Source organism: Echinops telfairi, unplaced genomic scaffold (assembly GCF_000313985.2).
Source record: "Echinops telfairi isolate 266 unplaced genomic scaffold, ASM31398v2 ScPeMD7_7458;HRSCAF=8496, whole genome shotgun sequence".
NCBI lineage: Eukaryota > Metazoa > Chordata > Mammalia > Afrosoricida > Tenrecidae > Echinops > Echinops telfairi.
Genome location: NW_022111358.1, coordinates 7632082 through 7658124, shown reverse-complemented (window position 1 = coordinate 7658124; position 26043 = coordinate 7632082). Strand labels below are relative to the sequence as shown.

The window sequence follows — 26043 nt, the reverse complement described above, 5'->3', positions numbered from 1 at the left end:
CAGGCCCTCAGAATCCTCTTTTATAGCTTGCTCTTTATTTCCCAATGCTATCTGTAAACTGAAGTGAGGGACAGGACCCATCTTTCCTAATAATCTGGGGCTACTACTAACTTGGGAATAAGTGTTGCATATTTCTCAGAACGACTCATTCTCTGGTGCAGCAATTAAATATTTTCCTCATGGACTTGTATTGTCTTTTTATTATTACTACAATGTCATGGGGATGTGGAGGCAGTCCTCCAAGTTTCAGCACCCTTCCTCCCTTAAAAAATACTGCTCCTGTGCAAATGAAGTATATCTTAATACCATTGTACAGTACTCTAAAGAGCTGTCTATTTAAAGCACCACACAAAAACAAACGACAATGGAGAAGGCATGTTTTAATTTAATCACTGTGCACACAAATTTGTGAAATTCTGAACACATACACGAAGTCGCAAAGAAAATTCAAGGACTCTTGCTCAATTCTAAAAATTATCTTAAAACTAAGGAAATCTGGCTGACTTTCATCACTAATATATGCACTTAAAAGTTACATACTTACCAAAGTTTCACTGTCTGCTTATTCCTGCTAGGAAAGGACACAATTCCTTAGAAATACATTTTAAATCTTGAAGATATAAAATGTGGGTCCATACTTGGTTTAATGCTTGTGGTAGTATACATTAACATTGATCACATTAAAAACAAACGTTGTCAGTCTTTATTGATTCACAAAGATCACAGCAGAAAATACCTGAGGCCATACTCATTGACCATGGTGAGGAGATGGCTGAACACTACAATGGGGAAGCCCATGCAGTACACTGAGAAAAGGTATAAAACAGGGCACATACTATGAATAGTCTTGCAAGCAATTCACATAGTTCTTCATGTCCAACTTAATTACACCTTCCAACTCTAACCTCAGTTTAGTTGCTCCTAGGTCACTGTAACAGCTTATGTAAGAACAATAAGGGGAAAATTCTGGTATTTTAATTAATACTTATGCAATATAAAACCAGGACTGAGAGAAAATAACTAAAATGGGAACCGTAGCATGGTCTGTAAACCTTCTCCTTCAGAACAAAGTATTATTAAAAATGTTAATACCATTCACAATATTTTAAATTGTATAATAATCAAATTATAATTAGTGCTCTGCAATCCCCTCAAACGATAAATGTAGTTATTTAGAGTATGTTATGTGAAGATAAGAAAATAAGTATATTCAGAATTAGCGGGAACCTGTCAAGCAGATCTTCTCAGTATTTCTGGCCAGGCAAAATTCAGGAGACGAAGATTGAGACTGTTGACTTTCTTGATTAAAGTGCCCAGTTTCCATTAATTTATAAAAGTTAAATTGTGATATATAAAAAAATAATACTCACCAGGAAGTCAGCTTTATAGAAATGGTTGAAGGAAAACCATTTTAACTGATTTTTATGTCATTTGACAGATTAAACTATGAAAAGCAATGAAATATATGCCCATACGGTAATTTTATTTTTTTTAAAGTGGCTATCTTATAAAATATATTGTATTATCAACATATAAACCTAGGTTTGCTATTTAACTGAATGCTTGTCTTTATAAAATGACATAAGATAGACTATTGTAGCAGCTAATCACTGTCAGTTCAAAAGATATACAAGATCAGTTAGTTCTAAGGGCTGTCTCAAACTAGACATAACTCAGAAGTTAAAGGAAGCAGCAACTCATCAGTGAGTCAATGCAGTGAGCTGGACTGATAGAGTGGCCATAGCGGGCTCAAACACTGCACTGACAGTGAACAAGGCTCAGGAGCAGGCATCGTCCTGCTGTGCAGAGCTGCTTGAGCTGGGACTGCCTCCAGGCACTAAGAGCAAGGGTGGTTCAGTGGTACGCCTCATTCCTTCCCCCTTAGTGTTTCAGTTCACATCGACACACATTTGGTTTTGCTTGTTTTTTTAACATAGCCCATCACCCATAATGTCAGTTTTGCCCTCCAAAGGATTACGTGAAGAATTCACCTGGATTTCTTGATGGGTAGTCTGTTTTTATTATAAAAACTGGAATTATTTTTAACCCAACTAAAACAAACCCAAGGGTACACCAACAGAATAGGTTACAGTTCACAAAAAGATGGACAAAAAATAATTTAGCACTCACAGCAAGTTACTTAACATTTAAGACCAAAAAGCAGTATTGAGAACATTTTCTAGATTATAACTACACACGATCTTTTTGCTAGAGGCGAGATGTTTCTTTTTTCTGAGGTTGGGTCATACTACCAAAAGTTAAAAAGTTAAGAACCGCTATAGAGTGGTGTAAGCAAAAGCCAGATCCAAAGTCCCATGGACTCCACATTACACACCAACATGGACATGGCCAATTTAAATTCGTCTTTTCCTTTTACTTAAAAGATCACTTGCTATTTTGGATCAGCCATTATCAGATAATGAAGCAGCAGTATTGCACCTTTAAAGGTGCCCTGGTGGAACAGTGGATTAAGCACTGGACTGCCAATCACAAGTCAATGTTTTAAACCCAACAGCTGCTCCATGGGTGAGACAGGGGAGGCTTTCTGCTCTTATTAAGAGTCACAGCCTTGGAAACTGAAGAGTTCTACTCTGTCCTCTGGGTTGCTATGGTTGGAATTGACTCAAAAGCAGTGGGTTCGCCTGGGTTTCTAGCATGCCTTTAGTACAACTGAGATGAGCAAATCTAGAGATGCTTTGGTCCAAATGATGGATTTTTGGAAGTGCCCAATGGGTTTATAATTTTACTTATATTTAAGTTAAACTGCCCAGTTTTCTTCTTTTCTTGGGGGAGGCGTGTAGTATGGACATGTTTGAAAAAATAAAAAAGGAACATCAGGTACTTACAGATTAAACTAACCTGTACTGGCAGGGCTGTGGGAATTTTCTTCTCTACCAGTAAGTAGTAAATGCTGAAATTCTGCTGCTAGTTAACAAAAACACAAATTGTATTAAACTGAGGAGTTCAACCCATAGTTAAAAAAGTCAATGTGCATTAAAGTTCCTCAGCGCCTGATATTAATACACAACTTTTCCCCCTAAATCTTACAAGATTACCTTACATTTACTGTTAAATTTAGAGTGTCTTGTGAGAATATGGTACCACCACACCACTAAGCATCTCTTGGTGTCTCAATTTTAATTAACTCTGTATTCCAATATGTGAATGGTGATGCAAATTTTAGTTCTAAATTTTCTTAAAAATTGATTTTCCTGTATTAGTGATTTTCAATTAATCAACTAGATGCTGAAAGCAGAGCTCTGGCTCAATAACTAGGTTTCGTGTATTTTTTTAAACACAAAATGATTAAGAATGTACTAATTCTCAACTAATAACTCTTCCTCTGATCCACATATTCGACTAGTCTCATCAGTTATAGAGTCTGGGAGATGATGTGTCAATTTTCCCACTGATTCTCTGCATAAACGGCAGAGCCGTGCATTAAAGCAGTCACATAAAAATGTTGTAGTGACACTTCAAGAGCAAATGCAAACACAGAGCGAGCAAGAACGCCATTCTTTCATGACATCTCAAGTCTAACCCAGCTACTGCGAGGCCTGTCTCCCAAACACTCAAGGACTGAGGGAAACATCGGGTCTTCATTTTCATCCAATTTTGGTATCAATGAACTTCATTGCCAGTTCCTCAAAAGCACCCTTAAATTTAACAAAAGGTGAAGGAATACACACACAGGTAAATATGAAAATCATGTAACCTTAACAAAACCCCAAACATAGTTAACAATGACAAAAGGCTTGAGGACACCGGTAAGGTCACCCAACACCACTTCTTTACAGACAGCATTACACAAACCACTGATTAAAATTTTGCATTACTGAAATTGTATGCAATGACCTTTTATTAAAGCTACAGGTCATTACAATGTTTATGATTAATAAGGTACAAATAATCGATCAACTGTTGAAATAGTTTTACTTATATATTTTGCGGTTAAATTTGATCAAAGTTAAAATAAATTCTCATAAAATAGTTGGTGCGATTATGCTTCCTAAAAATACCCCCCAAAAAAACCTAACCACGACAGTTTCCAACGAATGTTGATAATGACATGCGTTTCAAATTCAATTTGCTTCAAATAGAAGAGTTCATATTAACTCCAGTTTGCCTTAAACTGACTTTTTACATTCTGCGTAATATATTCTTCCCAAGACTGCATCAGATGAATCCAACAGTTTGAAAAAGAAAAAAAAAAAAACCTCAAAATTTTCAAACAGTTACAAACACCCCCCCACCCAAACAAACACAGCTTAAATATTTTTTGCAGCATTGGGAATAAAATGAAACGTTTCTCAAGCCTAATGCCTACCCAAGAATATATAAAGTCCAGAGCTGGTGGTGTTCATAAAAGCAACAAGTCTCTCTTGAGCCTTTTAAATTGCTACTTTCAATCAACCTGTGTCTTCACTAAAATGTAAGCTAAGAACATTTTAAAAGGTGATGTTTTTAGGACAAGAACTAGTGGAAATGAATCGCCATTGCCTCCACTAAAGTGGGTTTTGCTTTTTTTTTTTTTTTAAAGGCTTACATGTAGAGTACAGTTCTGATAATTCAGAATTTACACAATTGTGAATACCCACTACAGGCATGAGACTATATACAGTCACCATGAAGATACACACTTCTTACTCTGCCGAGAAATAATTATCACACTACGTCAGACGATTTCTAGGCTACAAAATATAAAAGATTATTAAAACGATAGAAGGAAAAAATATTGAGAAAGGATTATACAAAAAGGGTTAACCTTTCCTAATAGTCACATGTTAGCAAAATTATAAAAACCTGCCAACAAACTTTTACCTCAACCCCAACTTCTGGATATTTGTAGAAGTTATAATAAGAAAAAACCAGTTTCATTTTAGAATAATTGGCAAAGGTAATTCAGTATTTGATGAACACGTTTTTAAAAAAATGTATTTCCTGAATACAAAACTGGGGGTATGTGTTCAATATTCCTCTATCTCCTGACCAATACGAATGATTTAGACTTAGATGAAACTATCTCAGAAAAGGAGGTACAAGGACTTCAATCTTTTCTTTTGCCCGGTTTTTCCAGTGTACTTAATGCACACTTGAAAGTTGTATACATTTCAAAATCATTGAGTCATAGAAATTCAAAGACAGCAAAAGAAACAACACCTTAGTTACCTATCTCATCCCCAACAAATTACACCACCCAAAGGGACCATTCTACTCACTCCAGCACTGAAGTGCTAAGAAGCTATTTTAAATGTTTCAAGGATCTTTATTAGAATCAGGACAAGAAGTCTGAAGAGATTTCAATGTTTTGGGGTTTATGAGTATGAGAAAAGTGATCTTGAATCAAGCAGGTTTATAAGGTATAATTACTGAGTATATAATATTCCAATGGAGTATTGTTTTTGGAAACAAAATTATTTTAATTATCTTAAATAACTTATCAGTTACAACAGTGAAAAGCAAATGGTTTAAACTGGTCAAAATTTGAAATTCATGTGAATTTTGAAAAATACTTCCAGAATTAAAACCACAAAGAAAAAAAGTTTTGATAATCACTTTAACTATACAATGTTGCTACTGTCAGAGAAATATTCTGTATAGAACTGTCATGAGGAACAAAGCCATTAAGGTTATGTTTTGTTATCACTCTTCTAACTCTCTTTACCTTTCTCCAACACACACACGGCTATCAATCAAATGATAGGCAGTAAATGTGGTCACTTTTCATGTGTGCATATTATATATATTTATATAAATAAATTTGGGGGGGGGGGGGGTGGGAGCTAGAAAAGGAACTTTGAAAGGACTACTCTAAAACCACACCTAACATACTACGGTAATAGCTTTGCCATGTGGGCTAATTGGTTTGGCTGATGGAAAGCCAGTAATCTGTCTACACTGAGATTTGCAACACTCAAACCTTTTTCTAAATTATGTAACACACACCACCACCACCACCCCAACCCCACCTTCCCACTCTTCACAGGGCTCTACATTAACATTTGCTATAATGTGGTGAAAGTTTGAAAATAATTTAAAACCACAAGCACTTTCAGATGACCTTTCAACCTTGATGCTCAATGCCTAAGTTTGGGATTCAGAATGCAGACTTCAGTATCCAGTGATACTCAAATGACTAGACTTATTTATAAGGTTGAGGACAAAGTATCCAGCAATCTTTTCCTAAAAGGGTGAGTAGAAAATCTGAATGAAGTGTTTCATGCCTCCAAATCAAAAACTGTAAATTTTGTCAACTTGTTAAAACTTCAATGTAGCAAAGAAAGTTTTACTGAGGCTGCTAATTATCATGTGATACAAAAATCAGTAAAATTGCATGTATCAAGTACTCATGTTCACTACCACCACAGTCAAACATGAATATTAATATAGAGCCATCACTGCCAAAAAATTTTTACAAAAATCCTAAGTTTAATTAAATTTAGGGGCCTTCACCAAACTTGCTGCAAGTTTGGGGACATAAATATCCAACAGCCATAAAGCTGTGAAAGCCCCTGTAAGGAATAAAATAAATCCCACTTGCCTCAGACTGAACAGGGCAACACTGAGACTCAGCCTCAGCCTGTCCTATGGCAGGGCTATAGGAAGAAGAAAATTTTAATTTTAGAAAAACATTACCCAATTAAATTAAAAGACATGCATTAAAAAAAAATCCCAATGATCAAGCAATTAAGGAAAAAAGAATAGCTTTCCCCACCCCCTTTCTTACGATTGTCTACTATTAATTCCATTCTGAACCCATGCTTTTTATGTTGGGGACTTCTCCCCACGTAAGAAAAGTGTAAGTTAAGTTAAAGTTCAATTTGTAACCTAAAAAAGTATTTCCCTAAATTCTGGGGCAAATGTGTAAAAATCCACTGTGGTAGTTAAGTATTCAAATAAATAATAATTCCACACTTAAAAGCTGATCCTCACCTGGTCTTGGTACTGTCATAGCAGTGAAATCAACACATTAGAAGCTAGTGCCAGACAAAAATGTTTACATGGTTTCCATTTTTTCTAAAAAGGGCAATGATATAAGGAGCAGGTAGAGCCAAAGCTGACAGCCCAACTAATGTTACAACTTTAGTATAGCCATTATATTGCCTGCCTGAATACATCAAGCTCCCAAAGTTAACTTTTCTGTGAGGCCAGCTGAAGTTTACTTCAACTCATCTTCATTTGTTATACAGAAGTATAAGAGCGGATTGTCTCATTTGTTCCATTCACAATTTAAGAACCTTATGGACCCCCCTCTCCCCCAAAGGAGCACCGGGTAAGCACGACTGACTGACTGCAAGGTCAATGGTTCAAACCCACCAGTTGATCAGCAAAGATGAGGCTATCTATACACAAAGATTATTTTTAGCCTCTGATACCCCATATAGGGTCACTGAGTCAAAATCAGCTTGCAGTGGAATTGGTTTTGGTTCGATGGACCCCAGAAGCAGTTAAGTAAAAGGTATTTTCTAGAAGCTTTTAATTATGCCTTGATGCATGCACAAATTACATTTAGATCAAATAAGCACAGCCTCTGAGCAATATAGCAACAGTACACAGGAAACTGTGTAAAAATTGAACTGCTATGCATAACACATTTTGAACTAAAAGTTTAAATTAACTTTTACTTAAAACCGTAACACCTATTTCTTAAAAGTAATGTTCTTAAAAATATATAAAAAAAGTAATGTTCTTACCCTTCAGATTTCAAAAAAGCAACTAACTTTGCTATAATGATCAGCCCTCTTTGCATTAAATGCAAATACAACTTAGCCTAATTTTGGAAGATCTACTAAAGTTTGCTGGCAAGGCTGTTTAGGAAATACTCGAAACATCTGGTTTGGGAGAGCATTTCTAACGATGCTAAATTTAATCAAGCCATTTTTACCACAGACACTTTCCAACTCGTTTTGCTTTGGCAGGATATATATATGTGCTGCCCGAGCTCAGTCCCAAAACATCGTAGGTAGACAAGCATTCAGTATGGAAAGGGCTCAAGAAATGCTGGCACTGGGTGTTTCCTAGGGATGGAGCTTTTACACCTCAGTGGACCACACCACAGGGACTATAAACCACTGGGGCAACGTATCACATACAAACTTGTACCTGGCTTTGTAATATTCACAATGCTTTCTTTTCACTTAAATTAGGCTCTTTATGATTATGAGAAGCATTTAGAAATAAAAATTCCAATAAATTAAAAATTTTTTAAAAACCTTTAGGTTTTATGTCTTATTGCTACACTTCCACATAAAGATCATAAAAAGGAATGTTATCATTTCCTAGAAGCCCAACTTTATGTTGAGAATATTATGAATTTTACTTCGGATAGATAAGTTAATATATCGTAAGAGAGCTACCTACAAAGGGGAACAGTGCCAAAATTATCAACAAGAACTATTATTAAGACACTTGCAACACAAAACACTGAAAAGTGTCATCTCCACAGAAAAGCTCTCTAAAGAACATGGTAATATTCAACTTTCCACAAATTAAGCCAAATTGTACATCAGTTGAGGTTTAATAACAAAAGTTATCTACCTAATCAGATAAACAAACTCCTCAAGAAATATAACAAACGTAAAAGCTGTTAATTCTTCAGTTAACCCTAACACAGGCACATTTAGACTTTCAGCATTACACTTAGAACAGTAATACCAACCTATTGTCAGCATAAGAAGCTATTACTGCATGCACCTAAGCTTCTAGAAGATTGCACCTGAAAAGCTTCTGAGGTCCACGCAGCACTGCAGTCTCAAAAATAACCAGAAGAAAATGGACAGGTCTGGCACTAGACTCTAAATAAACTTCATTAGCAAGAAGCAAAGAGTATTACAGTTTACATTTTAAATGGTATCACGCAGGTATTGACACCACGAAGGGTGGAGAGGCAACACAGCATAAAGACTTCATGTGTATAATGTAACGATTCATATGTAACTAAAGTTTTTCAGCCAATGGAAGCACTAACATACATTTATGTGTAAGGTCCAGGTTACAACATGCAGCTAAAGAATCACCACCTAGGATTCAAAGACAGAATCCAACAGTATATCACTACTGCGTTGATAACTATGAATTTTATTATGTGGACATCTACTGTGGCATGCATCTGTACAAACCTTTCAAGCAGTGGTCCACAGCTGGGTTATGAATAAAAAGGCATAAATTTTTCTTTCATTTTATTACAATGAAGTTTAACAGTACAGAAAAGTCACATGACCTAGGTGGGACAATTTCTTAAACCCTGCAACATGAGGAACTCTAAATACATTAAATATTGTTACACATTCAGACTTCCAATGTACAGATACTTGGAAACAGTTACAGCCCTCACCAAACTAGGTTGGGGACATAGAGTCCAACAGCATCTGGAATGCTGTGAAGGCTTAACTTTACAAATAGCAATGTAAGCTTACAGAACTTGCCTTTATTAAGGTGGTATGTTCATGTAATTCCAGCGCCTTCACAATTTAACGAATCAAACTTACTATACTTCACTTCTAAAAACCTAGATGAAACATGAAAAAGAAGCCATACAGTATAAATTGCAACTTCAGGAAAAGTTCCTGCTTTATTATTCCAAATCATTTTTCCCATGTAAAATAAATGTCCAATAGTTCCTGGTATGTGGGAAGATAATGTTTGTTAAAGTCACAATGAAGCCTTAATTGACGAAAGCTTGGCTATATAAACAGCACAAGTTGAGAAAAGGTTTAATCTCCAAACCTATTAGACTGGATGAAGCAAGATCAGTAACGGCCACCTTGCGACATTACAGGAGGTCTCATTCCCATTGGAGGTCGAGGAGGCCCACCTTGGTACGGGGGCACCATTGGCGGGCCCTGCCCATATGGAGGCATAGCGCCAGGAAGGTAACCTGGCATGCCTTGATGATGACCACCATATTGACCTAAAAAACAAACATAGATTGAGTTGGCCTATGAATTTAAAAAGCAATATATATTGCTGATAAACATTAGCATTTCATGTATGTACTTAGAAAACCCATTAAATCCAATAAACATCAAAAGGAATACCATGAGGCGGCATCGGGGGTCTCATTCCTTGTTGCTGTGGGATGCCTGGCTGTGGTGGCATCATACCTCCTATTGGTCCAACAGGTGGATTACCAATGGGAGCCTGTCCTGGTCGAGGAAGATTGCGCTGATATTTGGGTAACTGTGCCCTTCTCTCTTCCTAGGAATAAAATAAACATAATGCTAAAGCAACTAAAATCTTATAGTTAAGAATTTAATAACTTTAACTCAAGAACCAATTATTTTTTCTACATACCAAACTATTTAAACTCCTAGATGCCTTAAGAAAATCTCACCTACTTCTATATCTGAAACTAACAATGAACTCTTACCACTGGGTCAATTCTAAACATGGTGACCTCGTATTTCAGAATAAAGCTTCTATGACAATAGTTTTCAATAGCTGTGGAAATCACCAGGCCCTTCTCTTGAGACACCTCTGCGTGGATTCAAACCACCAATCTTTGGGTTAGTATAGCCTAGTGCCACTAGGGGACTTTCAACATGTGTCTAGAAACAACATATTGCTTCAACAAGAAATTATCTAGTGAAGGTTATCAGTGTAATCAAAAGGCTAAATAGTAATTCCACATCAAAATTAAACTTTTTATATGGGCTTCATGGAATCCTAGATCCTAACTAATATTATATACACATTCATATCTTAAATACTTTCTAAAAGGTTAAGAACCTAACTTACTGTCTTTTATAGTCTAGAAGGGAGCATCTAAAATTAAAACATGCAAATCCACATCATTATTTTGTGGTTATTTAAAATTAAGACTATTTATAACCATTAATTAGAATTAAACCTTATTATTCATAATATAAATGCATACAAATACTTCCCGACAAGGAACAAGTAGATAATATGCTTTCCAATTGAACCCTGCAAAGAACTTACCAGTGATATATCCTCATCTGGATGGATCAACTTACTGGTTGCACTGGTTGTTGTCAGGGTAGCAGGCTTACTTGTTATTGAAGCCACTGGTTTAGCTGCAGTGCTGTTTGTTGTACTTGTGGTTGAAGCTGTAGACTGAGTATAAGCAGGGAATGTAGGCTTTGGGGGTTCTGTAGTTGTTGCTGGAGTACTATTTAAGGGCTTGAAATCTGTACCAACAGGTCCTTGGACAGCAGCCTGAGCCTGTAAAATACAATTCAGCATCAATAAAACCTTAAACCCCAAAAATGTGATATACACGGTGTTGATTTTACACACAAATAAAGGAGATCAACATTAGTACATAAACTTGACACAAAATTACAAGAAAAAATTCTCAAAATATTATGAAAATGTTAAGAGTCATGTCCAAAACAAAGCAGTGGAAACAAGTGTTTGTTAGACGTTTTCCACCTCCTGACTAAATTTTAATTTACAAAGCTTTTGTATTTATTTCAGACTGATACAGTATCATGTAATGGACTGGCACACATTCTATTTTTACCATTCTATATTAGTTATTTGAATTAAGCTACACACATACAAGAGTTAGAAACTACAGAATATGGAATGTTTGGATAAAGTCCAGCATAGCACGAACAATTAGTATCAAGGATGTTACATTAAAAGCTATGTCCTTTAGAGGTACTCTTTCACAAAGAATCGCAGTGCCCCCAAATTTATAATAGCTACATGTTTAACATGGGCAAGACTAATTGAGCAGGATTTAAAGAATAAAGTTACCAGTGATGTGTTACTTTTCAAATACCAAAAATCAGAAACATGTAAACGAGGCCAATTTTAGAACTTAAGTGCATTATATTATCTGAAATGTGATGCATTAGCTTAACCCCCATAAATCAAAAATAGCTTAATCATGCATCAGGCTTAACCATTGGCCATTATTTCACTTATACTGCTTACATGCTTTTAACCCTTTAGAACCATAGGCACACTTCGGTGGTCTTTTCTGGTAGTGTAAATTCATATTTTAAAATAGCATTTGGTTTATTTACCAGTAATTTCATTTCAGAAAATTAAATATATTTGGGGGGAAAAGATTTTGTTTGTAAGTAAGCTCCAAAGGGTTAAGTTATAAAGCCATTTTAACAATTTTGAACTGCAACTTCCTGCGTACTTGTGCTGTGCTAGGAAACAGAGCTTTAGAAGATGCAGACAGACTTTCTGAATTGGATGAAGCTGTACTTGAGCTTGTTACAGGTGTCCCCATCTGTAGCATAAAAGAAAGCAAACAATGAAAAGTCTCCAAACAAATGGGTGAAAATAAGCCACGTGGTAGACTTTTTCCCCCTGAAGATTGCATTTTTGTAAATTCAAATTTTAATGCAATCAAACTTGATCTATCTAATGAGAAAAAGCAGGAAGTTAGGTGCATTTAGAATATACAGAATGAGTAATAAGCTTTAAATTTAAATAACAAAATCTACACCAATAAGCCTAGTTAACTAGTTTGTTCCCTAAAACTCAAGTCTCTTTTCAAAATTAATGCTCTGTACTGTGATATTCCTGGAATGAGCTGTTAAACAAAGATGCATTACTGACACTTCAATACAATTTTTAAATAATGAGTTTACGAAAGAGTTCTCAAACAAAATTTCCAAATATCTCACACACAAAAAAGTTAACTTGGCTTAAAGGGCACTTCCAACCACTGTATGCACACTAGATTTAACGGAAGCACCTATAGCAACGTTTGGAGGGGAAAAAATAAGAAGCCGCACTACACACTGCTAGTAGACAACATGTGACTACGTCATGGCCATGAAAGAATGCTCTTTCACAAACAGATCCTAGCTTATCGTTTAAACTAGCTGTAGAGTCCAACAAATTATTTGCTTGAGGGTCTCAAGGATTTTCAATTATGTCTTACAATTCATTTCAACACATAAAAAAAGAGTATGTTTAAGATATATGTAAATTTCTCAGAAAATTTTTAACTTCCACTTCTAACAACTGCCGTGAAAAGTTACATGTTCTATCTCTTCTTTTACTCTTCAAGAGAAAATAAATGTGTACAAACACTGAAGAGGTTAGGCTACACCTTGATATGTTCATTCTATTTAAAGGATTATTTTAAAAACGGTGACAATTCAAAGATTCCTGCAAAATTGCATTTTACCTTTAAGTGTACATGTAACTTGTTTTAAATTCTATCTTACCTGCCCCGCACTGGGGAAAAGAGGCTTAGTAACTGGAGGCTGTGGAGCAGGAACTGTTGCTGCTGGTGCAGGTGGTCTATTAAGAATACCTGGTGCCGAAACAGCCTGTGCTTGAGTCATTGGAGGAATTCCAGGGCGTGGAACAGGGGGCGGCATGCCTGTAGAGAAGAAATGTTGGGAGTAGGGAGGGGTGGACTCAGTTAAAAGAAAACTTAGTTCAGCAAAAATAAATCCCCAAAACGTTTTTAAGGTGTTCTGTATTAAAATACTTAACACACTATAAAATTACTAAAGAGTAACTGCTGAATAACTCAAGGGTGTCCAAGGAACTCAGGTTATTTGTAACATTCCTGTAACGTTCTGCCTCAAACTGTCCACTACATAATTCTTTTGGGTCTCTGTATACGGTCAAAGCAGCAATGAAAACTACAAATAATTATTGATTTAGAAAACTTTTTTGAAACAAAAGATTTACTAGATGTATGTTTTCCCTGAAAGTAATGCAAACTTCTGTAAAACCAGACACCATCCATTTTCAAAAACCTTAAAAACCACACAATTATTCCTTTAAACACAAACAAAATTTCTAACCTGCATCACTAATACATTCTTTAAATATTTTCATTCTAACTTAAAACTTACTGATTTCAGACAAACATTATTATTCTGTATTCCTGTAAGTGCCCGTATCTCTGAGTGGAATGTTATTAAGCAGGGCTTGCTCATACATTAGTGGCTACACTGACAATGATTTCAATTATGTGGCCGTTATTCTTGTATCCTTTTACACCAACTGTTGTTCAAGTACTTCTAAAACTATGGTTGTAAACCAGCTATTTTGAAATTAAGCATAAAATGCATGGCACTAGATTGAGACAGCTACTGTGGCAGACTTACTGTATTTGGATGATCAAATATCTACATGGTGTCTCCCTACTATTTATTTATGCTTAAAAACAAAATTTGACAGGGTCCCTTGCAACTAAGGGGTCCATTAGACCTACATATGGACAATTACACATAAAGGGCGAAGAGCTACTGAGAACATTATTTGATTCCTACTAAAGGAAAAGTAAGAGCCCATTGCTATTTATTTTTGCCTTTCCTCTCCCTCTTCTTGCTTTTACCTACTCAGGAAGAAAGGCTAAGGACAGAAAGGTATAAAGTTTAAAAAGTGTGTAATTATCATTGAGTCAAGTCACTCAACCTAACTCTTTTTAATTTTTATCGAGAGAAATAAAAATGCCCTTAGTATTTAATACAGTGTACTTAGTGGATACCTTTTACTTCAGTCTGAAGTATTCCTAACACAAATGCTCTTAGGGACATAGCTTCACTGTTTAAACTGCTAAATCATTTTAGTCTATTATTTTTATTATTAAAAAACTTAAGGAAAAAAAAAAAAAACTTTTTAAGATGATACCAAAGGCTCAAGTAGAAGGCACATGTTTTGAGAATGATGATGGCAACAAATGTACAAATGTGCTTGACACGATGGATAGATTGTGATAAGAGTTGTATGAGCCCCCAATAAAATGATTAAATAAAAAAATACATAAAACCTTTCTAATTACATTGGACCAATATACATCCATCAATTGCTTAAAAGGCAGAAGGATACAGTCTGCCAGTCATACCATACCCAAAAGGAAACTAAAGATTTCCTACCTGGTGGCATACCAGGCATCAGAGGTGGTATTCCTGGTCCAGGTGGCATCATTCCACCCATCGGCATCATTCTAATAGGAAGCAAAGTTTAAGAAACCAAAGCTTAATTATGAGTATAAACCATGAAACAAAAAATATTGAGGTTAAAGCCTAAAATAATGAATAAAAGGCTTGAATGTGGCCTCTAATACTGAAATCAATTAAGCTGAATACACTACAATCCTATCAAAATAAACTCTTTAAACACCAGCAAAACTCTTGGGTTTGCCAGTAAGTCTTTGTTGAAAAAGATTTTGGTGCATTTATAGTCCTTAACGTGTACAAGAGGATGAATCTAAAGCATGACATTTGAAAAGCAGGTAAACACAAGCAATATATTTTTAGTAACCCTGGAAAAACCTCCACAAAGAATTATCTTTTAAAAAGGAGGAGAGACCTCTATTTTAAGAGTTGTCAGACAGAAAACAATGAATGCACACCGTGGAATAAATTTTTATAACCAAACGATATTTAAAGTGATTGGAATTTTTTAGAATAGCCAAACCCTCTGGCATCCAATCACTTTTTATTCATAGAATCCCTAAAGGATAAAGTAGAACTGACCCAAAGGATTTCAAGGCTGTAAAATCTTTTACAAAAGCAGATTGCTACACTTCTCTCCTGTGGAGCAGCTGGTGAATATGAACCACCAACCTTGTGGTTAGCAACAAGGCATTTCTAAAATAAAATTTGTCACGCAAAAAAACCAATAGTGTAAGAAAGCATGTAACTTGGAAAAATAACAATATATTATTTCAGAAATACAAATCCTTATGACCAAGTTCCATTGTTTTCAGTTACTTGGTTGAGTTACACTACTTATATGGTTTATTAGCATTTCCTCACAAAAGTATTATTTACCTTCCTTAACAGTGTCAATGAGCTTATAAATTTTAGTGAGGAAGGTTATAAAATCTCTGGTCAACTGAATAGGTTATCATTAAACACACAGCAAAAATGACATTATGATTATACCTCCTGAATTACATCATGAATGAGATGCTTACATGTTTTCACCGCAAAATGACTGGGTGTATTTTCTCTGATGATGCAATCTGTGAAAATGTATGACAAAATCAAAATCTAACTGATTTTCAAAATACAGTGGGAAAATGTATTGTATACCTTTCATATCAAACAATAGTTAAGTAAAAGTGATGGGCAGGGACACCTCATATTACTTTCAATTCTTGATGTTTTGACAAAATATTAGTTTGCTTCTTGTAAATACTACAAAGCGTCACTAACACTTCTGAGTCTCAGAAACACAGATTTACAACCATTTACTTTAATTACAGCAAAAGTAATTGAAGTAGATGGCTACTTAACATCCTAAAGTAAAAAAATTAATTATCTTTAGAGGCAAATCCACATTCCTTAAGCTTATTGACAGACCCTTTTATTAAGCAAATTTACAGTTTATATAGAGCCCATACCTTTTAGAAGTAGAAAAAGGGGCAAGGTAGTAACATTTTATTCAAATACCCAGGTTGAAAAATGCCACGAACAGGCACAAGATTTGTGGAAGTCAATTAAGAGTTTTCTTACCCAGGTGGCATTCCTGGCATAACCGGTGGCATTCCTGGCATCAGAGGAGGTACACCTGGCATCAGTGGAGGTATGCCTGACATATATTAAAACAAGTTAAAGTGTTAGGCAATTATTAAGGTGATTGCAACTTAGGTTGTGAAACAAAAGGTATAAATATTGAGCAGAAAACTAATTTTCTCTGTTACCTGGTGGCATTCCTGGTGCTCCTGGGACCGGTGGCAGACCTGGCTGTGCCATTGGAGGGATATAACCTTGTTGAGGTTGAACAGGCTGTGGCTGAAATGAAGTTGAAGCTGCAGACTCATCATCATCATATTCATCAGAATCATCTTGCTGCTTCTTTTTTTGACTTTCTGCTAGAACAAGTTTTAGTTAATTTTGAGTGTTAAAAAGAAAAGTTTATGGCTTTCAGCATTAAAAAATAAAATCCAGTTAATATCTTTACTCATCTCATTCCAAATCAAACACCAGCACTAAAAAAGAGATAGAACAAAAACTCTTAAGTCAAATATATAATTTTAAATCGAGAAAAAACAAAACTCAAAATTAGAATTCTGAATAAATCCGACTTACTTTTCAATTTATATCTGAATACAGTTACATATATACTTTCTAAAGTAAAGCTGTTTTAAGACAAGGCATCTATCTTGAAATGAGGGTCTTCAAAAAGCGCACGGAAAGAAATTATCTACGAAAAAAACTATGCATCAATTTTTTCTTGGAGGTGGGTGGCCCACAAAAATAAAACCACACTAAGTTATCATGTATGAGCAAGATTTAGTTTGAGGTATTAATAAGGTTAAAACATCCATTTAAAAAACTCCAGTGACAAAAATGGATAGTTTGCATGTGACCAACATAAAAAAAAAACAAAAAAAACTCCCAACAACACAAAACCTCCAGTGACATGAATTATGCTAAAATTGGAAGTCCATCAAATTTATGGTGAAGCTTGGGTGGGAAAATTCTAAAATCACTGATGCTTTACAGAAAGTTTGTAGGAACAACGTCCCAAAGAAATCAGCAGCTTAGATACCAAGGGCTCAAGCAGAAAGCAAATGTTATGAGAATGATGATGGCAACAAATGTATAAATGTGCTTGACACAATGGATAGATAGATGTATGCATTGTGATTAGTTGTATAAGCCCTCAATAAAATGATTAAAAAAATAAACAAAACAGCAACCAGCAGCTTGTAACTTATGACAATACTATAATAATTTATGAATTATGAAGGGTTCATGAGGGAAGGGGGAGTGGGGAGGGAGGGGGAAAATGAGCAACTGATATTAAGGGCTAAAGTAGAAGGCAAATGTTTTGAGAATGATGAGGGCAACAAATGTACATATGTGCTTGAAAAAATGGATGTATGTATGGACTGTGATAGGAAATGTACGAGCCCCCAATAAAATAATCACACACAAAAAATCAGCAGCTTACAATAGGACAAATTCATTTTATAAACCTAGATCATCCACATTAAATTTATGAAAAGTTAATCTTGTTTGCAATTAAACATAATTCTGAAAAATTAATAAGTTGAGCAAACTCTGCTCAACGGGTGCCGACACTTGTATGCCCAGATCAGCTACAGGCAGGATCAGAGCGCTCATGGAAATTTGAAATAACTGGAACCTGAAGCATTTCTTGGAAGAAACTATGAACAGATGAAACTTGGTTTTACTGCACAACCCTGAACACAAAGTCCAATGACAGCAATGTTACAAGGGATTCAAGGCAAAAGCAGAGCTGTCAAGAAAGAGCAAAGGGAATGCTCTTAAGCTATCGGGAAGCTCAAGGCATTTTGCTTGCTGCCTTTCTGGTGGAACCAAAACACTATCATCTACTTATGGGTCTGCTTTGGAAAACTCAGTCAAAGTTTCCCCAGAGTGCTGCTCCACCATGCCAACGCTCCTTTCAAACACGACAATGTGGCTAACTTGGGGGGGGGGGGGTGTCACTAATTCTGATTTGGTCCTTCTGCTGTATTTTTGTTTCTCATCTTAGAAAATCTTTCAAATGGACTTTTTCTCCAGTTAATAATGTGAATAAACAAATAATAATAATGTAAAAATAATAGGCTGCATTGAAAAGGTTAAATTCCCAGGACCCTCAGTCCTTTAGTGCTCATGTTGTCACTTACAAAAAGGGGGGGGGGGGGGGGGAGTTCCCCGAAGCAGCATTGTAAGTTCTTATCTAATGTTGATTTCCATTTCTCCAGGAACTGAGGTCCTTCTAACTTACCTTGTGTTTTCTGTTCCAGAAGCCGTCGTCTTTCATCCATGTCCTTTTCTGGAATGCCTTCCATACCATATATCTCCAATTCTATGTCTGTTCTCCCAGGTATGGCATTGGGTACAGCATCTATTGTCTCTTTATGAACCTAACATGAAAACAACTTGTCCATTACAAAACAACCTCATAAAAATTTCTTAAGAGTATCAAATTGGTGGCAGTTTTGTTTTGGAGTTGACAGAATGCCCAATACCCAGTAATATACTATTAAAGTTTATTACGTAGCCTATTATTAGCAATGATAGGCCAATCCTGGAGGTTTCAAGTTTGGATTCAATTTATGAAATACTGTATTATATTTAAGAGAAATTAGAACAAAGAAACTTTTCCAATAATAGATTTTTGAGTCAAGTCCTTAGTACAACTAGAAAAATTTCACTTTAATTTAGTAATTTAATTTAATTCATTGCTTGAGGCCTAAATCCTTTTGCTGTAGTGAACATGTCCCCATTTCTTTCAATTTACTTGGTAAATTACAAAGAGGTTATGATCTTTATTGACAAACCCTCAGAAAATTATTTCCACCACATGGCGCAGATGGTTTGCAGTTCAACCCAGTGGGACCAGTGAATCCTGGTAATCTGCTCCCATTACAAGTGCAGGCAGCACTTCTACTCTGATGCACAAGGGACTGCTAGGAGTTTGTTCCTTCCACAGCAACTAACCAAAGCTCTGCAACAGTATGCCAAAAACTGTCGGTCTTGCCAGTCTTCCGCAAAAACCAGTTTCACTCGTTAGAAATTAACTGATAACCCAATGATTTGAACCCATCACTTCCATTCCGTCCTTTACGGCTGCTGAGTCAGAATAATTTAAAGGCAAAAAAAAAACCCTCCCCAAAGTCACCACCACTGAGGCAATGCTGACACATATCAACCCTATTGGATAGGGTAGCACTACCCCAGTGAGTTTCCTAGACTGTTTAACTCAGTGGTTCTCAATCTTCCTAATGCCGCGACCCTTTAATACGTTCCTGATGTTGTGGTGACACCCCCCCAACCATAAAATTTTTGTTGTTACTTCATAACTCATTTTGCTACTGTTATCAATCAGGCGACCCCTGTGAAAGGGCCCTTTGACTCCCAAAGGGGCTGCGACCCACAGGTTTAACTCTTTATGGGAGTAGAAAGCCCGTTTTTTATCATGAGGAGCTACTGATGGTTTCAAACTGCTGACCTTGTAGATCCCAGCTTAATCTGCTATTAGGGCTCCTTAAAGGCAAGATTTGGGTTTTCTTGTTGGCTCATCTACAATTGGGAGTGCGTGTCTGATTTAGCTGCCACACTTCCTTTACAGGTTACTGTGAAAACTAAACGAAACCCCCTCTGCCTTTGAGTAGATTCCAACTCAGATAACTGTAAGACAAAAGATAACCAACCACTCCATAGAGTTTCCAAGACTGTATCTTTATGGAATCAGGCCACATTTTTCTCCTAAAGATTAACTAGTGGGTTCGAACCACCATGTCTTTCAGTTACCAGTCAAGTGTTTTAACCAGATCACCCACCACCTGTGCCCCTTTAGTCAAAGATGTTATCAACAGGTTTAACAGTCTTCCAGCCCTACCCCATTGCTCTGCTCTCCAACCCAACAAAGTGTCTCCACTTCCTCTTGCATTTCCAATTTAACGTGCTCTAGTAAGAAAAGAACCGTATCCTCCTCACCCTAGGAAATCACTCTTGGCAAGTGATCTTCACACTGATGGATGATTTTCAAGGCTTACTTGACCTACCACTAGCATGGGACTCAGTTAATACAGGCCCCACTTTAAAACACTTTATTTCATTCGTCTTCAAGGACAGATGGTTTTTCTAGCCTTCAATCTCCCCCCAACATCTGTAGAGTGTGTCCAGGGCTGAGACCTAGCACCTCTTTTCCACCTATACGCTGTAGGTAAGAATGTATGAAGGGGCTTCAGAAAGTTTGGCAAAAATAGGATTACAATGGAATTTCCCCCTCACTTCTTTGAAGCCCCTTCATGTAGTTTAACAGCTTTAAAAATAGTCATTCTTACGCTGTTTCCATCCAAATACATCTGTCTCCAGTTCCAACTTCTCCCCAAAATGAACGCACACATTCTCAAAATTAGCAATAAGCTGTCCTGATATAACCATCTGTCTATTCTTCCTATGTAGTAGTTTTCAGTAGATCATTTTCCACAATGTTTAGGCCAAAAACCCAGGGCTATCTACACATCTAATCAACCAGCAAATTCTGGTCCCAGCCATCATACCTCTTGTTAAATCTCCTAACTCAGATGTTCCCACACTTATTTAATCTACTGCCCCCTTTCAGTAAACAGATAATTGGTTTTTCAAATTTTTCTCATCTTCTTTAATTACCCTCCCCCAGCGGTACAGCACCCCCAAAGGGGGTGGTATTGCCTACATTGGGAATCATCATCTTAACTGATCTCATTGTACCCTGCAATCTATTCTTTACCTCTGAAGATTAAGTGACATGTCTGCTCAAACCCTCCACTTCATGGAGAAGGAAATGACCTGAAAGCCCTGCTACATAAAGCTATAGACTAACTCATTCCCTTCCCTTGCTAATAGGATGCTCCTACAGAACAATGCTATCTGTGGGAAGCATTAGTATCCAGAAATGTAGCTAAGGACTTAGTAAGCTTTTTAACTTTTATTTAATATTTATCTTAGCCACATGTGACTAGTGGTTGCCATAGCAGACACTAAAGATCAGGCCTGCAATAGGCTCGAAAATATTTCAAAAGCATAGTAAATTTCTGTTACAGGAAAATGACTGATTTGAAAAGGGCATAAAAGCTTATCTTTAAATTAGACCCTGTTTTAATTTAACTCCCTGCTTTCACCAACAGTTTATAATGAATAAGGTTTACTTATCTCATACCTCTCTAGGGTCCAATTTAACGAACTCTGACAGCACTATGGCTAGCAAAGCTAGAAGCAGCAGTGCTGAATGAGACCCAAACATACTCATTAGGGAGTTTTTATAAATATAAATTACAAAGCCTTTCCAACTTACTAGTGGAAGAACTCAGGAAACCCAGAAATTAAGTAAAATACAATGTAGTCATACCAAAAGAATAAATTGCTGAAATACATCTAGCCCCAAGCTACAGATGGTGTCAAATAAACCCATCAATGGCAGGGAGTAACAGCAGCTAATTATGCTAATTCTTATGGGTTTAGAACTGGTCAGAAGACCCACAATATTTAAATTGCTGATCCTTGTTTATCCCAAGCACTCAGAAGCTAGCCTGTGATTTCACCCTCATTCTCACCAATCTAACCTAGTACCAAAGACAGTTTTTTGTTTTTAATTTTTTCAGACACTGTTTTAAAGATAAATACCAATATAAACTCTTCTTAAATATAAAAACCTTTATCTTCTTGATGGCTACAGGACAGTTTTTGTTTTGTTAAAGCTGAATGGCTAGTTTACCCGATCTTCTCCCATAAAATTTACATAAACAGAGATTCAAAATTATTGCCACTAGATTATAAAGGGATGAAAATGTTAATACAGAAAAACCTCTTACCTGCATGCAATGAATAGCTAAACCAGGTCCAGTGTACAATTTCTTATGACAGATATGACATTTAAAATGCTTAGCTTTTTGGTGCTGTATAAGGATCTTCTCATCATCAAAATCTCTATTACAATACCTGATCAATACTGTTAAGGTACAATCATAGCACAACGGCAGTAATAAAAGCAACCGGGCTTAAGAGAGACTGAAGGCAAGAGTAAAGGGGGTTCGAAAGGCTGAAACCAAGGAACCACTTTACAGAAGCCTAGACTTTGGTACTATGTCAGTAACCTTAATGCTGCCAATTTCCTGGAGGTCCTGGTCCCCCCTTCAACATCCCCAAACAAAACACAGCGTGATAATTAGCAATATACTATCAAATTACTTTGTTTGGAGAAATTACCTAAAATTAACCATTCTCCACTCGCAAGACAAACACACATCGTGAAGAGGGCAGGCTCAATGTTTAGAAATCCTAAGTTCATTCCAAAGTATAATAAATTAGATGTACAGAAGAGAAAAATGATGGAAATCTTGGGAACTTTACCTATATTTAGATCTAAGACGTTTTAAGAACGTACATAAAACACGGTACATAAATTTTGCTACGACCAATATAGTCTGTTTCCAACTACGAATGAATCTATGTTGCCAAGAGATGTTTTTAACTTAGAGATCCTTGCCTCATTTCCCCAGAGTTGACAACATTCCTAACCTTTTTAAACACATTTTTTAAATGCAGGTCAGACCTTGATTTTAAATACAATAGTAAGCCAAACCAACTTTAACGCAAAATTTAAAAACGCTCCCAGGAAAAGTTTTGAAGGGGTGCTCCATTGTACTAAGATTTCCCTTTCCAATAAAAATACGTTTTCCCACCCAAACCCCGAAGGCTAATACACGAAATTCCACCTTTTGAGAGAATGCGGCGGCGTCTCCGGATCAGACACGGAAGCGGCTCTTCCCCACCCCGGCAAAAAAAAGAAAAACTCGGTGGGGAAGGGAGGGCACCGCGAAATCGGGATTGGCCCACGCGAGCCTTGACTGAGCCGTCAACTTTGCCCAAACCGGGGGAAATGGATGACAAGACACCCCGGAAGCGCTTCCTCAATCCTCGGTAGAGTTCTCGAGTCTCTGTTTCAAAAAGATTGCTTTCTTAACTCGTCCCAACAGCGGAGTGGGTGCTTTATATAATCAGCCCTTCGGGGCGTTTTCTTTGATACAAGAGGGAGTCCCGGCCGCCTCCCAGGGAGCCAACGCGCCCCCTCAAAGCCACATCGAGTCCCGGAGCCCCCACGACGCACAACTACCAATAACTTTTAACCAAATAACCCTCCTTCCAGAGCCCTCTCCAAATCCGACCTCAACCGCGAGTCACCCGGCCGGAGCTCCGGTTACCCGACACTCCCTACCAAGGGCCTCAGCCCAGGCCTCCCCTCCATCGGCGCCCCGCCAGGCCCGACAGCAAACCGACAAAGGATACCAGCACCAGGGCTTCAGCTGCTTCTTCTTCTTGCGACCCATGACCGCGCTTCACTGGTAAAGTAAAAAAGAGGAGAAAACAAGCAGGGAAAACGGGGAGAAAACGGCTCAGTTTCCCGACCCAACGGTTACCGCCGCGTCCCACAGGAAACAGGCACAAAATGGCCGACGGCCTTGCGAGCCGCTCCACTTACCGTCAGGCACCGCGGCTGGGGGCGGGGCCAGTCGGAGGTGTCACGTGACGGAGGCCGCCGCCCTAAGTGGGTGGGGACTCAGGGCCGCCGTGCGTCAGCCGCCTTCCTCTTGGTTGAAACGGATGCCTAATCCTATTTGTGCCTCCTGGATTCCTTTGTAAAATAGTTGGTGATCTAGATTCGGCCAGGAAGAAACAACAGCATTTTTTTAAGGTTATCTCTGTAATTAAGATCAAACGAATGTATTAAGGTTTAAATTCCCAGCACTAAGTTTGCAAAAGGTTACAGTTAGCAGTGAAAGCCCACAATCTCTTTGCAGGGTCCCCACGTGGATTAAGCCTCCGCTGACTACCCTCTGCCCATTGACCTGCAATGTGAACAGCTTTTTAATGATTGCACTGTGGATTACTCTCATCTCCGAGCCAGTCTAAGGAGGGGCGGCCTATTTTAGGGACTTCCCAGGGTGTTTCCTTGATGGGATTTTGGGGTACTGCAGTCTCATAGTCGTGAGTCACATCCTAACGTGCTGGCTACTGTAATACCTTTTCCATCTACATATCTTGGAATGTACAAGCTTAAATCTACCTCATTTATGTTCACAGAATTTTGATCAGCCTCATTATCGCCTGTTCCCTGGGCGTAATGACAATCATGTGCTTCATCATCAACAACCAGTTCAAGGATGAAATTCAAACACCTCACATCCACTAATCACTAGTGCTTTTCCTGCTTTTGAAGTCTGCTTTTCTTCTTTCTAGATCTTGCTCCAGTTGACCCATCTCTTCCTTTTTTAATTCCAGAGTAATTTTGGTAACATCTGAACCTAGGGCAGAATGCTCTCTTTCAATGAGACCTGCTAATGAAATTTCTCTTCTTTCTTTTTATATTTTTCCAAACACAAACCCCGGAAGAAGCACATGACGACAATACACATATCACCCCATCCCGGGCAACCCCAAACCAGCCATACTTGTTTTCGATAGCTTCAAGGAAATTCTTGCACACTATGTGATGTTTTTATTGTTTTTTTCTTCTCTTTTTCTTTTCTGCCACACTGTGCTTCTTGTTGACTACTTCTTCCACTTTTGTTTTTCTTTTTATCATCCCATTCATCCACGGTATCTTTTTCTTTTTTTTTCTCCCACGGTATCTTTTTCAAGGTCTTCATCTCTTGCATCAATGTAAACACTGCTGTTCACATTTTCTCTCCAGAGTCAAGTCACGTGAGAACTCCCACTTCTCTCCTTTAGGGCCCGTCCTTGCTGGAAGAATGCACGTACCATGGATCTGGAATCTGCATTGGTACTTGTTTTTTGAGCAGCGACAACAGGTTTGAACGGTACATTCAGCTCCTGTCATTCTTTCTTTGCATCGTAGTTCTTCCATCCCTTTGTTGCGGGTTCAAATAAATGACAGTCACTAGGATGTCTTGGAATTTAGAAGAGTCTTTTATTCGGTTATAACCAGACTGTGAGAATCTAAAAGCAACTCTTTAGATTGCAGTCCCAACTGGACATCTCAGTGAGTTTATAAAGGCAAAAACTCATCATTTATCGGGGACGTAAGCAAGCATAAGACAAACGTAGAAAGTGAAATTAATGCTAACATTTTTTAGACTTAGTGAGCGTTACAGGGCACAGGATTGATGATAACATCCTGGCTAATAAAATAAGAATAGTAGTATCCTGGTTACAACATCAAAGGGAACAATATTAATTACAACGTTCTGATCCAGGAACATAAGCGTACACTCTAAAATCAATCACCAGCGGGGATTTACGAGAAGGGAAAGGGGAAGGAGGCAGGTTCTTCAGCAGTCAACAAAATGGTGTCACTTTGGTCACTTTGCCTCATCTTTTCAGCTTCCCTTTGTGCTACCTGAGGAGGATTTAATTGGCTAAATTTAACTTATGAGTGACAGCCCTGACAAACTTCTATTGCTTTGTATCTTCTTCTTTAGACTGAACGTTTTGTCAATGATTTTCTCTTTCTTCTTCTGCTCTGCCCTTCTTCCTGCCCCACCCCTAGGTTGAGCCGGTTTCTTGGGAGGCATTTTGGAGACAGGTAGCTGGACACTGTCAGGGTCTCTGGCCACTTGGCAAGAGCATTTGATTTTAAATGCCACTCTACCACTTAATC

At 37.4% G+C, this 26043-nt stretch overlaps 1 protein-coding gene across 6 annotated transcripts; it reads right to left on the bottom strand.

Annotated features, from left to right (window-relative positions):
- Positions 1–9162: 9162 nt before the first annotated feature.
- ZNF207 (zinc finger protein 207) lies at positions 9163–23876 on the bottom strand. Of its 6 annotated transcripts, none has more exons than XM_045299434.1 (12): positions 23712–23876; positions 22238–22364; positions 18664–18802; positions 16604–16774; positions 16416–16491; positions 15875–15922; positions 14829–14899; positions 13161–13318; positions 12119–12211; positions 10942–11184; positions 10038–10197; positions 9163–9910 (listed from the first exon to the last, which is right to left on the bottom strand). In XM_045299434.1, exons 1-12 carry the CDS (start codon positions 23750–23752, stop codon positions 9750–9752), a joined length of 1488 nt encoding a protein of 495 aa, XP_045155369.1. In that variant the 5' UTR covers positions 23753–23876; the 3' UTR covers positions 9163–9749. The 6 variants fall into 6 exon arrangements, with proteins under 6 accessions (XP_045155369.1, XP_004707009.1, XP_045155371.1 ...); XM_004706952.2 differs by having other exon boundaries at positions 16604–16771; positions 23712–23875; XM_045299436.1 differs by lacking the exon at positions 12119–12211.
- Positions 23877–26043: the final 2167 nt, after the last annotated feature.

Coding starts and splice junctions, on each gene's coding strand:
- ZNF207 (XM_045299434.1), bottom strand. CDS start 23,752: ATGGGTCGCAAGAAGAAGAAGCAGCTGAAGCCCTGGTGCTG. Junction 14,900..15,874: donor TCATTTTGCGGTGAAAACAT/GTAAGCATCTCA, acceptor GCTTCCTATTAG/AATGATGCCGATGGGTGGAA. Junction 10,198..10,941: donor CAGATGAGGATATATCACTG/GTAAGTTCTTTG, acceptor TTTTATTCCTAG/GAAGAGAGAAGGGCACAGTT.